The sequence below is a fragment of the Aphelocoma coerulescens genome, chromosome 1A, assembly GCF_041296385.1.
Source record: "Aphelocoma coerulescens isolate FSJ_1873_10779 chromosome 1A, UR_Acoe_1.0, whole genome shotgun sequence".
NCBI classification, from domain to species: Eukaryota; Metazoa; Chordata; class Aves; order Passeriformes; family Corvidae; genus Aphelocoma; species Aphelocoma coerulescens.
The window spans coordinates 60,985,237-61,003,753 of NC_091014.1; the positions used below are offsets into that span (position 1 = coordinate 60,985,237).

The following is an 18,517-nucleotide window of genomic DNA, read 5'->3' on the forward strand; positions in this document are numbered from 1 at the left end:
ACCAACTGCAACAGACACAAAGAAGCTGCGTGTCCATGGCTATAAAAGCTTCTTTAATATTAGGAATTGTTATACTTCATTTGCTCTGCATAAACAACATGCACAAGCCACACATGCTGAATTCTTCCCTTTTGACCAAGGGTCCCCAGGCTGTTCTGTTTAGGCTATGTGTAAATATGAACAATTAAAGGAAATCCTCCAGAAGATGTCTGATCACGCTGGTTCTCCTTCCTGTCCTTTCTACTCCTTCCATCAACTTCAACTGCGTAAACAGAAGAGCGACAACACGTTCCTTTCTCTTCTAGCTGTTGAAAAACACTACAGGGATATCCACCCTGCAACACCCAGGTATTCCAGCAGAACAGTGCCATTCCAGCTGTGAACCAGGAGAACATCTGCAGGTGCTATTTAAGCTCACTGCAATCAAGGGGACAGCACACAGGGGATGACCTACCTTCATGCGACATTCCTTCAGCAACCCTTCCACAAATTTCCAGTTGGTCTGTGCAATCACAGCTGGAGAGAGGTCTGACAGTTTGGGCTGCCTTAAATTTTTTCCTAAACTCCTTGCCTCCTGCATGTATTTCTAAAAAATAAAGAGAATAATTTTAGATAGTACAGGTCAGAGTGACTCACCTCATTCTACTCCTAGGCAAGCAAGGTGGTGAAAACAAATGAGCTAGTGTTAATCTAGAAATAAAATCTTTATTTGTCTGATGTTTAGGTGTCAGGCTGGAGAAATGGAATGATCCCTTTTGACAACAGAAAAAGCAAGGTATTTTCCTGAGTGGTAAAGAATCAGTCAATATTAGCCAGTGAACTGTGCTGTTAGTCACCAGCATGAAGTTAGGCACAAGTGCATAAAGTGTAATACCTTCATTCAGCAATAAAGTCAAAACACCAAGAAAAGTTTCTTTCCAATGTTATTTGATTCTCACTTAAAAAAAAAATAAAAGAATTGTCTAATTTGTGACCAGACGATACACGAATAGAAAAAAAAAAAAATCCTTTGAAAATAAATTACAAGAAGCAGAAATAGACATAGTGAAGGAGAAAGATTTCATCCATTACTTTTCATCTACATAGTTTATGTGGGAAAAATGAGACTTGATCTTATTCTCAATTAACTTTTTGATTACAACTGAACCTCATTTTAAACAGAGATGACAATTGGGCTCATTTATGTTTTTACTATGGTAACTGTTAAGTATGGACAAAAATCAACATACTTTCTAAAAAAAAACCCAAGCTATAATAGAAGACTTTTAAACTTTCCTGCTCCACTTACTTGTCTTCAGGGGTAGGGTATTTTTTGCTTTGCTCTGATTTTTGGGGACTTGTTTTAATTTTTTTTTTTTTTTTTTTTTTTTGTTAAGCCAAAACCCACAAACCAATCAGCAAGTGACCTCTGACACCAACATCAGTGAGAGAGCTACATGCTGAGCAAGGCCAAGAAGATGGCTGTGACTATCAAAATGTTGTTCAAGCATTATTTGTAACTGCTTCTTAAAAAGAGCAAGGTAAAAGAATGGTGCCAAATGAAAGCCTTGAAAAGCAGTGCTCATAGCCTGGTGTGGGAATGCTCTGTTTCCACAGTGGGCTTTTGTCTGGCTAATGATGCTTCTCTGGGGGATGATATGTGACAATGACCACTCTTCCCTGGAAGGAGCAGATCACATCCCTCCAGGGAATTCTTGCTGCTGCTGGCTGGGTTTTCTGGGGAACTGAGAGGTCACTATGGCTGCTGCATCCTTAGAGCTTTCTGTCTGGGCAAAAAATTTATTCCATAGAATCATAGAATGGTTTGACTTGGAAGGGACCTTAAAGATCACGTAGTTCCAACCTTTCTGCCATGGGTATGGACACCTTCCAGTAGATCGGGAAAAGCAAAACCGAAATCTAAGCATATTGAAATTAATTGCAATACCTCGTACAGCTTTTCTGACACAACTGGATTTTCTCAACACAGAAATTTGGACAAGAACCACTTAGCATCACTCCAACAGGTCAGATAAGAATGTAAGGTTCTGCCATGAAAAGCTGTGTTCCAACTGAAGTTTTCAGTTAGGTAACTACAGTTTCACCAATACTGTAAGGATTTTAGAACAGTTCAAAAACTACATGTGGGAATAAAAGAAAAAAGTTACAGACGACAAAAGTGTGTTGTTCAGCAAGCAACCTCACAAGTGACTTCCATCTCAGTGCAAAAATTAACAGCAAAACCAGTGATAAAGTTATACAGGGAATATAAAACTAGAAAAACTAATCTTTCTTTTTAAATGTGAAGGGATAAAAAGTGTGGTTATAGTCTGAAGAGTATAAAACATAGACAACCTTATTTGTTGTATATCTTCTTCTTACATTAAAATTAAAAAAAATATTAACTCCAAGGTTCCAGAGAAGAATAAAGGTGGGCTGAGAGAATCAGTTGATTGCCCTTTGCCTGTTCATCAGCATCCACGCACTACCACCCTCTTGCACACTAGGATGCAATGATCCAGCAGTCAGAAAGCAATGCTTTTGGGATTTGACACCCTAAACTGAATTGCCAGGTGGGCAACATGGGAAAAAAAAAAAAAAACAACCCAGAGCAAAACAAAATTGTTGTCTTTTAGCCTTGGAGCCATTGTGCTTTCCAGGGAGCTGGTGTGGAAGCTCCTCTCCAGCTACTTTCCCGATTATAACCACACTTCCAAGCGCTATAGGGACGTGCTCATACTCTACAAGAACGGGGGAAGTTTGAGGCACAGTGAGGACAGAGGTTCCTCATGCTAACAACATCTCAAAAGCAGCTTTCAACAAGAAAAACTAAAACATACCAGGCAGCATTCAGAGAAGGATTTTTTAGGAGGCCGTGCAGGAGGGGGTGGTCCCTGATCCCACTCCCAGAAGGCCATTGAGTTCTGACGAAGCAAAAGCTCCTCCGATGGCTAAGAGGAGGCAGATGCCCCAATGGCAGAACAGCCAGAAAGAAAGAGGAGACAAAGCAAAAGAAGCATGCATATGATCCACAGCCAAAAAAAGAAGAAAGTAAATACATGACAAAGTACTGAAAGGGCTCTGCTGAGATATACACACACAAGGCACTGTTTAAAATATACTTGCAAAGCCATGTTAGCAAAAATAGCAACAAACATGTACAAGTGCTGTTTTGCTGTGTTTCCATGAAACATCATTCAAAGCTATGGTTGAAGAGTCCTCTCATCCACTCAGGTTCTTTTGGAGGGCAAACTGCAACACTGACCAACATAATTGAGCGAGTTTTAGCACAAAACAGCAGGAGTGTTATATTTTTGCTAGTGACATACAAAAGAAGCATATGGACATCAATGGAAAAATGTGGCAGAAAATATTTAATGAAGGATGAGGAACTGAAAAGATGGGAAAGAAACGCATGTATGTGACTGACATTTACCAGATGCATGGGAGTTTCCAAGCTCTAGGCATAAAAAGGCCCCAAAGTCTTAACCTTTCAAATAGGCATACTCATGTCAGAAATCAATGTAAGAGAAAGGCAAAAAGTTCCTTTAAAAAAAAAAAAGGAAGAATCCTGCCTCATTTGCTTCTACAGGGCTGACATTTATTCAAGGACTTCACTTTTCCAGAGACTTCCACCCTGGCCAGAGTTTGGCAGCTGCACTGCCAGGGCTCTGCTGTCTGCATGCAGTAACACAGCCAGGGTCTAAATCAGCAAATAAGCCATTTTCCTGATGACAATGGGGCTGTCTTGTTCCCATATAATAAAAGCACTTTATTTATGTTGTGTGCTTTGAAGTTGTAGAACATCTGTGACAAGCAGAGCAGCATCTAAATGGCCACAGAGACCCAACCAAACCTTACAGTAGCCACAGAACTGCCCCAAGCAATAAGCACATTGTTGTCCAAACCTCCACCTCCTGGATCACAGCCTGTGCTGCCCTCAGATGAGGCCACCCACCTCCCTCATGTCGTTGTCCAGCCCGATGTGCTCCGAGTGCTGCCGCAGGCGGTCCTTCCTGCGCTGCGTGGTGGTGCTGCGGCTGGCCCAGCGGCTGGGAAATCAGAGAGAGAAGACATGTGTGAGCAGAAGAGAATCAGGAGGGAAAGCCTGGGTCAGGAGCTGAAGGACATCCAATGGGTCTGCAGCAAAAGAAAGGAAAGCCCAAGTTTGGACCTTGCAGTAAACATGGGTGTGAGCTGGCGCCTGGCCTCCCTGTGGGAAACCACGCAGGAGGTGACAGGCCAGCACACACCCAAGGGACAAAAATCCTGATGGAAATGTGCCCAGCTGCCTGCCAGGGTCTCCAGTGAGAGCTCCTGCTACCCGAAATGCAGGTCATGCCACAGCATTGATGCCACCACTAGGTAAGTCACTGTTCTTAGTTACCCAACACCACTGCTGCATTTGATGAGGTTTGGTAAGAACAGTGTCCTTAGCAAAAACCAAAATACAATGATTTCTTTTGAGCAGCAACTTCTACGATTTTGCTCTTTTGTGACAAGTGCTACTTCTCCTTTCTCCACTTTCTGTGGTACTTCCAGGAATTATTTGAGACAAACTTCTCATTGCAATGTTAACTTATGCACCTATGTCTAAAGGTTATAAACAATACTGGTGTTCCTGGGACTAGTCATGTTGCTATTTTCACTTTATCTTTTCTTTTAAATTTGGTTTCTAAGTACCACACAAAGCCTGGGTTTTTTTCCACCTGTTCATGTATGTCCAGTTGAATTCTTCCTCTCTCCACACAGGTGGTATTGGTGAGGACAGCAGTCTCCAGATCCCAAACCCATGTATTGCTGTGTGCACCCCGAACAGAAGCATATACAAATAAAATCTGGGATCTAATTGTTTGGGCAAGGAGTTTCAGCTGGCGACACAAGCAGATGAATGCCTGGGGAGGAAACTCTTGCACAGACCTGGACTTGGTTTCAGACCTATCTGGCAAAACACTGGGGATGTGTAGGGAGTGGAATCTGACCCAAGAGAAGTGCAGGGATGTGGCCCCTGGTGACCAAGAAACCACCTCTGTTTCCAGAGAGGACTTTGCAAACGTGTATGTAACTATCTTCACCAGTTCCTCCAGCAAGTCAACCAAAGACTGAATTTTGGCTCACCACACAGATACAAAGGGAAAAAAACCCACAGGAACTGTTGTTTTAAAAGTCAAACTGAAGTCCCATGTTATCTCACAAATAACATCAAGAAAACAAATACAAAGGAAGAAATCTGGGTCTGCATGTAATTATGGTTCATCACCTCAGGATCCCATATGACAACACATTTATTTTTAAAGCAATTTTATTTTTTTGTGGCCTCAAGTCTCTGCTAACAAAACAAAACAGCCCAATAGGTGTCTGCACAGCAAATGCTGATACCTTCTCAGAGGAACACATCACTGACATAAGTGTCTTTGCACCTCCACAGAAGTCTTAAAAATATACAGCCCCTGAGTTTAATAAGTCACCATTTTAAAGGTTTTTTTTTCAGAAGCAACAGCCAAAGCCTTGTTAGATGACTAAGAGGGGGAAAAGAAACCCCTACATTTTAATAATCTCAACAAGCAGAGATGTCACAGAAAAACACTCGAACACAGGATAGCAGATATTAATGTGACTTTAGCCACTGGGCTCTGGAGACCTTCCATCTATTGCAAGTCAGGACCACGTTTATGTTTCACACAACAGAATGCCAGTAACACATTGGAAATTCAAGTTATAGATCAAATACTACCCTATATCACAGTTTTTCTGCTCCAATTTATATGGTTATTTCCTGAATTTTAGACAGAGCATGGATCCCTCTCCACCTGCATTTCTGCAGTTACTGCAGATGAAAAAATTGCTAAAAGTGTCCTTTGAGGGAGCACATGTCACCAAAGGTGAAAGCAGAACAAAAGCCACAGAATAACTACAAAATAATACACCACCATTAAACCATTTTCAGTTCATTCCACAGCTGTACTTCACCTGGGAGAAGGCACAGGCCATTCTCCAGATTATTAATCAGAACTATTTGAAAGTTTTAAGCATAAAAAAAGTGAAGATCATTGAGTGTTTATGAAAAAATAGAGTGCTGCTTGTTAGCTCGAGCAATTACACACACTGAGCTGCATGTTCCCTCTTTTCCAAACTCTAAGTTGAAGAAGAGGAGCTGTTGAGTCGATGGGTGAGGTCTGTGCATTTGGATGCTGCTCTGAATCTGTCTGGGAGGTTTCGTGAAGATCTAACAGCAGATAAGCAGGATTAAGCAGCTAAATCTTTTAAAGCCTTTTCTTTACTGGGCCACATAGAATTTTCCCAAAACAATGCTTCAGTATTACAATAACCATTCCCTCTCCTCAGCAGTGTGTTTTAAATTGCTCTGCCTCTCCCTGTGATCACTTGAAGTGATTTTAAGGGGGATAAAAGCCCCAGTGGCCACACCACCTCCCTCGGGCTGCCAAAATCCATGCGGGTACCTCTCCTGGCCCTGTCATCAGCTGCTGCTCTATTCACACCTCAGCCCAGGTGCTGCCAAAGCAGCAAGGAAAGCTGTTCCCCCACCAGCAACCCTTTGCTTCTTGTCAGCCCTCAGACTTGGGCTTTTCAGATAACCACTACTGCTGGTGTCCCTCCTCTCCTTGTCCTGAGGAGATGAAGCCCTCCTGGCTGGTCTGCCTGGCACCTGAGAGCATGCACAGCACTGCTGCTCAGCCTGGATGCTGCCCAAGTTCTCCCTGATCCCAAAAATGTCCTCTCCCCTTTATTTTTTGCTGGTAGAGCCATGAGCATGGACTACTGGCATGTTTCATTTATTCCTCAGAGCGGAGACATTGCTACAAGCACCAGGTCTCTGGGGATGGAGAGGATGCGGCTTGGGTGCAGTGTTACAGGGAGCCCAGGGACCAGCTGCCTCCATGGAGAAGTGCGGAAAGGCTCATTTCAGTGTGTCTGCCTGTATCTAACTCCCATGTCCATAGATGAATGCTCTTCACCTCCAGGGACTGCGGAAAAGCAGTGATATTTCAGAGGAGGGACCAGGAAAGAAGTTCAATATATGGAAATGAAATAAGGCACCTCCAATTAAGAGCTTTGTAACATGAAGGCAGTCAAGTCAGTATTGTTTAGTATCAAATTAGACCCAACAAGCACAGGAATAGGTTTGCAGAGGTTGGAGGAAATGTAATGGTGACATTTGGAACACCCCACATTAAGTATCATCTTTTACATTTCTGTAATAAAGAGGTAAGGTAGTCAGCAGCAAAGCTGCACTGTCAGAAACAATCTAGCAAAACAGCACCTCACACCAGGGACTGGCCACACTGTACTGAGACCATGTGTACACACCTCTTTCTTCCTCTACCTTTTCCCTGGCCTCCCTTTTTAAAGCTCCCTGGAGAAATGAAGAAATTATGTCTTCCCAAATCAGACATGGGTGTAGCAGGCAAGATTTATACTGCAAAACATGAACATGCTGCTAGAGAACTTCTTTCTCAGATGGATTTAATCAACATTGCCATTGCCATGAAAACCACTACTGTAATTTAGAATCCATTTACATGTGATAAAGGAGAGAAGGAAGGAGACAAATGCACTTATCTATAGGACAGAACCTAAATCTCCTCACATACACCATCTCGTGAGCCAGGCTGCTATTTAGATCTGCAAATCATGACAATACCCATTCTACCTATGTATGTCCATCGAAGGAGTTATCTGAGTTTCTGCATTCACAAATTAGCACAGAGCTGTACTACACCCTCCACCAAACCCCCCCCAAAGCATGCACACATTAAACACACACAGACTGCACATGCAAACTCCTTGGGCTCAGATGTAGTTTCTGTGGGACTACAGAGAGATTCCAAGTCAAATACATGTCAGACCAAACAAGAAAAGGAATGTTGAACCTCAGCTCCACCTGATCATGCATGGGCTGACAGGGGAGGGGATCCACAGTGTGAATCTGCTCCACAAACACTGCTCCATGGTAAGGAGAATGAAGACTTGGAGATCTCTGCTGCAGGGTGGAATAGGAAAGCTTTGAAACTGCTCATTGGGTGGACAAAAATTAGTAAAATGCCTTAAAGAGAGTGGCCATGTACTGACAGGCTCCTTCACCCGTTTACATGAAAAGAAGTGATTTTAAAGGGTGGCACACACAACTGTCATCCTCCGCAAGGAACAGCTGTAGTGAATGGCCAGCATCACCTCTTAAGCCCTGAGGAACCACTGTCTCATGAGGTATTTATTTTGCAAGTCCCTTGAGACAGTGGTCCTGTTCAGGGCAGAGCAAATGGAATAGCAGATGCAAGGATACAATGCACATTTTCCCCTGTCAGCTTCAATTCTGCACACCTATGTTAAAATGATATATTAACTCAGGGAAGTTAATTGCATTTTTCCTGCCTTGCACCAGCTGAGCAGAGGATCAGTAGCTCAGGAGACTTGCCCATCAGATTCCAAGTCACCACAGCACACATTTCCTATCTCAGAAACCATATTTAAGTACAGATTTTCCATCACACTTAATTCTTGAAAATGAATATATTTGAATACAAGTGGTTCATATTTTCATTGCACCCATCAGTGGTTTGCTACATTAGGTTACCTGAAGTACTGTAACTGCTTGTTTCAGATTTTCCTACGTAATAGGTGAACTTTTACTACTCACAAAATTTAAATAAGCTCAGTGCTGCGTATGGATGGCTCATTGCTGACTCATTTCATGCTCATCCAGATGCACTGCAGAGATGCTACTCTATATAACTCGCAGTTGTTTGACTTGATTAAAAAAGAAGATATCTTCATTTAACATAGCCTTAAAACAGTACCCAACAGATAGGGAGGTAGTAAAAGGCCATATAGTATGAAGCACTCATTAAAAGAGAAAGGCCATTTCCCATACAAAAAGTAATTTAGTTAAAACCAGAATAAATTCTGCCACCATACAGAGAGGTACATCAACCCCTTTGCATTATATTTACATAATATTTCCTTTAAAATCATTGCCCGATGTTAAATGCTAGCAACAAGCAAACAAGAGTCCTGTTTAAAAATGAGGAGAACCATAGCCCCAGGCAGATAAACCCTGGGCAGTTCCCAGCTTGAAGGGGGGGCTGAAGATGAAGGCCACAGGACAGTGCCCATACAAGTCATGTCATAAAATGGAGCACAAGAATGAATCTATTTCATACACTCCTGGTGCAAGGGTTTTGTAAATAAATACTGACACAGTGGTCAGATCAGCAAAACACAGCTCAAGAACAAATGCCTGGAGAAAGCAAACAACTTCTGAAATCTGTTTCATGGGTAAGAGCAACACCTCACTCAGCAAGAGCCTGAGGTGAGAGGCCAAGTATAGTGGGATTTGTGCTTGAAGACTTGGACTGTGCCCTCCTCTGGGGATTGCTGCAGGTCAGGTAGGACAGACAAAAGCACAAGGCTCACAGAGAGCTGGGATGCGAGTGAGAGGGCTCAGGTGAGAGAAGTGGCCAGGGCAGGAAAGAGGAAACAGGCTGGTCAGGGAAGGAAGCAAGGAGGAAAGCAGGGCTCCGCTAAAGAAGTGGGGGGAAAGCAGGTCTAACCAGAGAGGAAGGCAAAGAAAGGGTAATTAAAGCCATTTTGTAAATGTATAACAAAGCAAGCCCTTCATTTGAAAACCAAAAGAAACAAGAAAAAAATCAGTTCAGTTGTTCTTCGAGGGCATTCAATACAAATCACCAGAATGCAAATATATTCCCATGCTTGGGAATCACTGTTTTCCTCTGCAATATTTAATCTCATTTATCAAGCTTCTTAGTACAAATTAAGTTACAAGGTAATCAATTAGATGGAAAACACAGCTTGTTTCATTGTTTTAATTTTGCACTGTAAGCATATTCCCCCTAATTTAACAATTAGCTAATCAAAAACCATGAAGTGTTTATGTAGCTTGGCTTTTTGTCATTCAAATTCCACTCCTGGATCATTGCAAATGCATCAGCCAGTGGAGTCCCAGCTACAATTTTAAAGCCTGGCAGAAAATGTACACAGGGAAGAAGGGAACACATAGAAACCACAGCGTGGGCTGGGGGTTGAGAAAGGAAATGAGGGCTCTGGAAACCACAGCTCTTTTCCAGAATAACAGACAAATTGCCCAAGGGACTGCAGCCTGTTTTCTCCTGGGATGCTTTCTAGGAGGACTTCTGCAGAAGCCACTGCTTTACACAGTTAGAGCAGCATGTAGGGGATGCTTTGGTACCCAGAGGAAGCTGCAGCTACTCTCTGCAGATTCAGAAGGTTTTCCCATGATGTGGGGGATGTATCAGAGGCAATGAGCACAGAGGGAGTCCCTGAAGTGGGACACTGCTGCCTGGTGGGAGGGAGGACAGAACTGGGTGGGGTGTTTTGGGTTTAGTTTAAATTGTTTAAATCACATATAGGATCTAGAACTGAAGCTAGAAGTGTTTGTTGTCTGCATTACATTTGTGATTTATAAAACATATCACAGATATAACAGCCCAGTAAATGACAGAGGTATCTTTAGTGTTCCTCCTGCTTACAGGAAGGGAACAGCCAGATAACATTATGAGCTCTGGTTATATATTCGGTAGTTTATCAGTCCAGAAAGGGAAGCAATAAATCCCTGACTGCTGGCCACTGAGGACATGTCTTCATTAAAACAGCTTTGAATTGGTTTATTTGCTACTGTCCAGCAACAATCGACCGCAACATGGGAGTTATTCCCACCTTCCCACAAATGCATGTCCTTACAAAATTCAGGACAAAATTTGCTATGTAAAACTGAAGCCTGCAAAAGTAATTGTCATCTACACAGCAATATCCTTTGCATTCATTTTATAATATAAATATACAATATCTACATCTAAAGTGTCTGGAAATGTAGCTGGAATGTTCTCTTACCCCATACCCAATATGCAAAGGCCCAGTCCTATAAGCAAAATGTATCTCCAAGAACACTGGGAAATTCAAACTAATGGAAGGCTATACTTAAATTGATTTTGTGGTCAGAAGAGTCATGCTGTATTTGCAGAAAGCATGGAAAAGCTGTTCTATACATGGGTGTAAAATCAGCCGAATTACATGTCTTAAATGGGAAAGAAAGAGTCTTCTCAGCTGCTCACATGAAAACCAGGAAGAAAAAAGATATTAAACAGATGGTCTTGAGATTTTTCCAACTACAAACCTTTTTGGCAACATACAACTGGAGGAATTCCAAACATTTGTCACTTTGACATCGCTTTGCGGTAAGTAATGGGATTTTGGTACTTACAAATTCTGAAACATGGTGCAATCTAAATCAAAATTATCACTCAAGGAGTTACAGTCACATTTTAGAACAGGTACCAACCTAAGAGAAGCAAATCTCAAAGGGCATAAGGAAAACTATTTTAAAGTGATGCTTATTCATAGATTCACATAGACTTTGCAATAGAGACAGAAGATTTAAGCAACTTCAAGCAGGCTGGGCACCCTCACACTGTTGCTGACACTGTAAAACTGAAACCCACCCATAAGGATAAGAGGCAGACTGCTAAATACAGCACCTCACAAGATGAAGAAATCCTCCATTCCTCAAAGGCCCATTACCCATAAAATTCTGTCTCCATTTGCAGGAAGACTGAAAGCAAAGGAACTTTGAAATATGTGTTCCTCCTTTTTGGTTGGTTCTGGGGTTTCTTAAATTTCTTTTAAAGAATTGCATTTCTTTAAACATTCAGTGCTTAAGGATATCTCATTTTATTATTTGCAATTCTTATTCCTAGCAGGTTATTAAAAAGGGCTTAGCTAGCAAGGGTATGCACAAAAGGTGTATAAACAGAACTTAGTGGGCACCTCATGCAGAAGCTCAGAGCAGCGTGTGTGCAGGTACACGACTAAAACAAGAGGTAGCTTTAACATTTGGACAACTGCAGCCTTTGAAGCTCTTGGATTTACCTGTGCTCCCAAATTTTGACTTCCAGACTCTGGAATTGAGGGCTTCAACTGGTAATTTAATGAATTTGTAATCAAAGATGCACAAATGCTTCACTTTCGAAGAGGGAGAAGCCCCTCCTCATTCATGGGTTTTGAAGGAAGAAAGATTAGAAGTAAAGGAACTCACAGCACTTACTTTGTATTATAACTGTACAGGTGTAAAGTGTATCAGTGCTCCAGGTTCCCATTTCACATTAGGTAAATGAACCATGTAATGGCATGCTAAATTCCACAGCTATAGGTATCCCTATAATCTTATCAAAGTGCATCGAAGAACCTTATCAGACTCAAAAAAGAAACCCAGGTACAGAAGCACATACTTTCCACCCTCACCAAGTTACTCTTCCAGGGTATTCTAATGTGGAAACTGAAGGAGAGCTATAGAAATCTCTGGATCAAGTAATAACAGCTAAAGAGAGGAACAAAGTGGGCATTAATTTCATTCTGCAGGATGGTATAGAGTTTTCAATACCAAAATTTCTTCCAGAATCTGAATTTTGGCTTGAATTCCCAAATTACTGTATTCAGTGCAAAACAGCCAAACAATTCATTTGAAACTCGTAAGAACAATTGCAAACCAAAAACTATGTATGAGAAGACAGAGTACTTACCACTCAACAGAAAACAGCAGTGAGGAATCTTCCCCAAAACAGAGCTAACGCTTCCTGACATAACCCAAACGATGGTTATATCTTCAGAAGTGGCAGCCCATACAAACCAGAAATGGGAACAGCTGTTGGGTTCATTAGACTGGTATATGCCATCCAAAATTAGGACTTCTGCCCAGTGATGTGAAGCATTTGTATGAGAAACCTGCTTTTAAATACAGAAATAAAACCTGACTTACTTGTTATTGGTGGGTCCCGTTGCCAAGACATCTGACTGCAGCTTTGGGAAAAACCCTTGTTCGTATTTCCCTTGGCCAATCTTCATATCGAGCAGGTGAGGGTGGATGGCTGTGTGGTCAATCTTCATCAGCCGCTGCTCGATGGACTGGGCTGCAGGTGACAGTCACAGGTGAACAACTGTGTCACCAACACCCCAGGGCACGCGCTGTCACTACAGCAGTGCTCATGCTCAGACCCCTGAAACCCACTAGAATGTTAAACAGTGACCTCAGACACAGAAATCTGCCACTCACAGAGGTGAGGAGACACTTGTGCTGTTTTTTTTAAATTTTGCTTTTAGTTTCTTTACCCAACACAACAAGCACTGGTGCAAACGAGTTAGCTGTTAAGCAAGCAGGTATTACAGGAGCCTACGAGATGCATTAGGAACTGGCAAGAGCAGTGCCATCTTCCACCGAAATCCCTTGTTTGGTTTTAAGGCTTCTTCAGCAGAACAGAGACCTCCAAGGCCAGCTGCAACCCCTGTGGCACTGGGCACCTTGCTTAGCCCCAGACGCATTCCCTGGGCAGATGCATGGCTAGGGGACACCTGAGTTCTGCAAACATCTGGGACTACAATGATTCTCCTCCTGAAACTGGGTATGCCTTTACTGGATGACAGGCCTTCAAAAAGCACAGCTAACTGTAGCAAGACCTGAGCAGCATCAAGAAGATGAACAGATTCTTAGAAACAGGGAAGCCTGTGGTAAGATGGGAGAGGGCTCCCCAGGAATCTCAGCTCCACTGAGACTAAAGCGGTTCAATCCTTTGCTTGAAGGACTTGCGGGTTTCAATCTCAAACCTCGAGCAGGATGAGAATAAAACCTGCCACCCCCCCTTAACTTGTGAAGAACTGGGGAAAGGAGGTGTATGGGGGAATTCAGCATTTAATTAGCAGCCTTAATATTCAACTCTTTCTAGCCCATCTATTAACAGGCAGGCCTGTTATTTCAGCGTATCACATCTAGTGAATACATATGCAAAATGTGGAAGCTAAATCTCTTTTTCATTTGTCAAGACCAACACAGAACTCACTTCCTCATTTTATAAAACCGTGATGGGAAAGAAACTGTCACAAGATTTACATACATTATCATTAGAAACTCAGCAAGTATTTTTTCCCCTCTAAAACAATATAAAAATCACTTTGTATGGTTCCATTTTGGAGAAAAGGAGTGGGTAGTGTGGGGTCAGAGGGTTTGAAGGGTTCCAAAAACAGTTAAACAAACAGGTGCTGGATCAGTGCTGGGGTCACATATACTGTGAATGGTAAATATGAAGGAAAATTGGTATTACTATCAGTTTGCTGCTTTTCACAAGATAGAAAATGAGGTTCTGGTGCCACAATATCTGCCAAAACTAGACGCTGAATAGACAGTTGACCTGCAAATTAGAATTGAGTTTAGACAGAAAAAGTTAGGCAGACACAGATTTCTATTTCTGACATGTTTATAACAGGTAAAATACTGAAGGAGTTAAACAGAAAAAAACCCCATGAGAAATGTGTTTGCCTTAGCTTACTAATATGTGTCCCAACAAATTTAAGAGTACAATTTCCCTGTATTACTTAGAAATTAAATAAATACTTACACAAGTATTAAGTAAGAAACTCAAGTATAATTTGAAAATGCATCCTGTGGCTGTAATGGAAAAAAAAATCCAAGCCTTCAGTAGAGTGTATTGTTCATTAACACTGAACATCTACTGCTGGAGGTACTAAATATGCCACACAGGATTACGTCCCCGGCATTCCCTGCTGCTTTAACCAAATGGTGTAAGGCAAAACAATGTCTTTTTATGGGAAGGGGGAGACAAGGCCAGTGGAGCCGACACCGGGGCTCGACTCCTCAGAGTGGCTGGCACTGGTCCAACCACCAGGCTGAAGGAAAGCTCTCCTGGCAATGGAACAGGAGCTGCCTGAAATGAGAAACTGTGAGCCAGTTCCATTTGGGTTTGGGTTGAGTTTATTAAAGGCACCAGCCGAGGAGAGCTCAAAGGGAAGGTAAAGTTCCTGCCATTTCTGGTGTTTAATAGCATGCTAAAGTTTTTGCTTAGATGAGATAAGGACATTGCTGAGTCCTCCTCAGGTAGCTCTAGCACTTCCTCATCAACTGCAACACTCAGATGACTGAGGACCTATATTTCTTGGTGGCTGACACTGTACTTCTGAATATTTTACCAGCCCATCTGAACGTACCTGCTTCTTTCAAAGTGCTGCATTTCTGGTAGTTGGATGTCCGCAGTGCAGGGGCCCTGACATTATATAGCCTTATTTTCTCAATTCGGGAGTCAAAAACTCGTAGAAAAGGGTCCTTCTCTTCCCATTGGGAGATGATCTTATTGTCTATAAAGGTTGCAAACATCTGTGTTTCGATGAAGTGCGAAAGGAATGGGAGGTAAGGCTCGGGTTGGTCCGAAAGGAAGGAAGCCTGAAATACAGAACAGCTCATTAGTGCCATGTTCCTGCCCAGCACTGACATGCCCAGCCATCCTTTGGCAGAGAAATGATCCAGCAGCCAGCAGGAAGGCTTGGACAAGGCTTCCCCACGATAAAAACACCCCTCAGAGAGGTGTGAATGCATCTACAAAGGGGTTTGGTTCAGAACTGTAAGAAATAAGCTGTCAGGGAGGCTTTGTGACAGCTGGAACAAAGGGAATATGGAGTCACTGAAGTAGTGCTCATGCTGCCTGCTTTTTCAAAGCAACCTGGCAGCTATCACCCACAGGAATAAACCCTGTGCAATGCATGGCAGACCATCACGTGTGCCCATTTGGGACCTCTGGTCTGGGCCTCACTGCTCAGGACCATATCGCTTATTAAGGTGTCACACCTATCAAGGGGTGTACAGTGCTCTTCAGCTTATGCTCTTCTGTGATGTTACACAGGGCAATTAATCACGAATTTCCAATTAGAACTGTGTGTCTAAGTCTCTAACTGAGCTTTGAAAACCCTAAACTTAACAGCCCATTTTATTGCAGAAGCACCAGCAGAGATTGCCTAAACAACCCCATCCTTTTGAATGTTGCACTGTTTAATGCCTGAATACAAACAAACCAGTAAAAGGCATGGCAGCAATTTTTTAAAATCAAAAACTCATATCAGTATTTAGTCTGTTCCTCACTACTCATCCTTTTAACCTTTTCCTTAGAGAAGGACTTGTATCTAAAAAAGATGATGGCTAAGAACACTATCTACTTTGTAGGTTCACTCAGCAGTTGTGTAAGCTTCCCAACACTTCCCATTCCTTTTGCTATCCACCCATCTCTTTATATCCCCAATTTTAATCTTGAGGGATTCCTTTCCCTCTTGTGCACACACTACAATGGAGTCATAACAGTACTCTTGTGTCATAATGAAGTGATAACCTTCTTCAGAACAACAGTACCCATTACCAAAAACCTCTACAGTGAGATTAGGAAACATGAAAGACTAGATTTGTTTTTTTTTGTCTCAAGTGTGCACCTCTCCTCTCAACAAACAAAAAAAGAAAGAAAGAAAGACAGAAAAAGAAGTCACTTTGCATTGCTACCCTTCCACCGAGCCCACAGGAGCAGCCCCATGAGCTAGGCAGAAGCCTGCCAGCTTGGTTTGTACCAGCGAGGATGGCTCTGAACAGCTCAGTGGATGTGCTCCCATTTACTCTGGCAGGAGATCTGGCCCTGTGTAATGGAAATGGACAAAGCTCTCCATGAGGCAGATGAGGACCAGCAGATTAAAGAGCACCTAGGCTATACATACAAATACAGCTATCCTCCCTCCCCCTTTTAGATAGAGACACGAATACATGGCTATCTTTACTTTGTCAAAGTTTTGCATTTGTTCCCTGTTTGTCAGCCACGACTCCATGTCGGGGGCAGCCTGGATGACAAAAGCCTCGTAGTCTGCGAACATCTGCGTGAAGCGGTTGGCGAAAACCTCGCGGAGCTGCACGTTCAGTTTGTAGTCCCTGAGCTCCAGCTCCTCACACGACAACTTCCCATCCCTCTCCTCTGTGAGGGGAGTGGTGATGGTCATTTTCTCCATGGTCACGCCCGTTCTCTTGGCCAGGGCTTGCAGGCGGGCGATCGTCTCGTTGCCTTTCAGCAGCTCGTACATGTTGAGGGCATTGCTGGGGATGTTCCCGTTCTTCTTGTCATTCACCAGGTCACTAAGAACCAGGTTCTTGAGTTTGGTGGCGCTGTCGCTGCAGTGCAGGTTGCCTTCTGGAGGGATCCCAAACTGCAGGAGTACCTCAGAGATTTCCTGGATAAACTCCAGCTTGTTGGGGAACTGGGGGAATTCCTCTGGCAGCTCGATGAAATGGTTATCGATGTCTACAAAGCACAAGTTTGCCTGAAATACAAACAGAAGTCTCAAAATGGATACTCAGCACGGAACTGGTTCCTCTGTGACGTAGCCTTTTTACCCAGGGTGCTTCCAGACAGAAGGGTAAGCACACACATACACAGGACACTTTAGCTGCGTTGTCTAGCCCGTGACATTTCAGACTTCAGTAAAGCTGAGGGCCAACTGGATGACAAATAAAGGCTCCTGCCCTCTCCTGCTCCCCCAGGACATGCAGACCCCAAACTTTCCACTACAAAGATTTCATATGCCCTCCCAGAGCACACCACCTGTGGGAAGACAATAAAAGGTAGAAAAGCTTTAGGTGTGAGAAAAAGGCAGGATTCAGGAATAAAGCAGAAGAGTTTAGAGATCAGCTTTGGCTGCGAAAAGTTGAAGAAGATACAATTAATAGCAAGCAAGGACATTAAAACAATGGTTAGAGTTTCTAGGTTTGGCAGAGATAGGTTTTGAAGTTGCAAAAAATATGCTTAGCAAGATAGTTAAGTTTAAGCTTAATAATGGAATATTGTGTGCTCTTATATAAGGTATAACAAGTGAGCACTGTGTACAACAGATGTATGTGTGCTGTTTGTGCTTGGTTAAACAGTTGTCTGTAACTTTTAGAAGCATGCTATTGGCTGAGAAGCTTTTAAAAATGCTCTGTAACCAGGAAGTCTTTGGATGTCTGGGACAGTGTGAGCTTTGTACCATCTCTGTCTCAACTCAGTATGTGAGACTGATAATGGAATAAAATAAAAGGCTCCTGGAATGCTTGTCCAAGCTCCCTGTCCTGTTTGCCGATGAAAACACCAACACCACCAAGCAAGAAGTGCAGCATCACTTCTCAGCCCATATAAATACCCCTTGTGTGAGTTACTGCACCTCAGGGGCACATTTATTTTACCAGGATCCAACTGCAAGAAGCCTCTGCAGCTGTGCTATCAAGAAATGAGATGTTCAGCAAGAAAGATGACTCTGCTTCAAGCAGAACTACAAAAGAGGGTCCCCCATGGAAATCCTTTGGGATTATATCTGAGTACAGCTTGTCCATTAGAGGCCAAGCCCTACCTCCCCACTCCCCTGACCCCCTGTTTCCATGGAGGCCTTTAATATTGGCAATTCCTCTGCCTGAGATTTAAAGAGAGTGCTCTGAGCTTTGCTATGAATGGAGACGGATCTCAGCCCATAAGATTAAAGCTAAGTGGAGACATTAATCTAGCAGAGCAGTTACTTTTACTAGGAAAGTGTCGATGGAGGGATGGAAGAACCCCACATAAAAATTAATTACATTGCAAATGCACCCTCAGGAATAACAGCAGAATGAAAAACAGTAATTGATCTTCTGAACGGCGGCTTACATCTG

General features: G+C 42.7%; 1 protein-coding gene across 6 annotated transcripts in view; it reads right to left on the reverse strand.

Annotated features, from left to right (window-relative positions):
* The window catches only part of DENND5B (DENN domain containing 5B), a 105,066-nt gene that overhangs the window by 19,713 nt on the left and 66,836 nt on the right, over positions 1 to 18,517 (reverse strand). For 2 of the 6 annotated variants that reach the window (XM_069003077.1, XM_069003076.1), the window contains 7 exons: positions 16,627 to 17,160; positions 15,025 to 15,256; positions 14,124 to 14,210; positions 12,788 to 12,938; positions 3,938 to 4,031; positions 2,820 to 2,930; positions 455 to 586 (listed from right to left, as the gene is read on the reverse strand). In XM_069003077.1, the coding sequence (XP_068859178.1) occupies positions 455 to 586; positions 2,820 to 2,930; positions 3,938 to 4,031; positions 12,788 to 12,938; positions 14,124 to 14,210; positions 15,025 to 15,256; positions 16,627 to 17,160 (1,341 nt within the window). The remainder of the gene's footprint in view (positions 1 to 454; positions 587 to 2,819; positions 2,931 to 3,937; positions 4,032 to 12,787; positions 12,939 to 14,123; positions 14,211 to 15,024; positions 15,257 to 16,626; positions 17,161 to 18,517) is intronic. The other 4 variants (XM_069003081.1, XM_069003080.1, XM_069003078.1 and 1 more) reach the window with 3 other exon arrangements.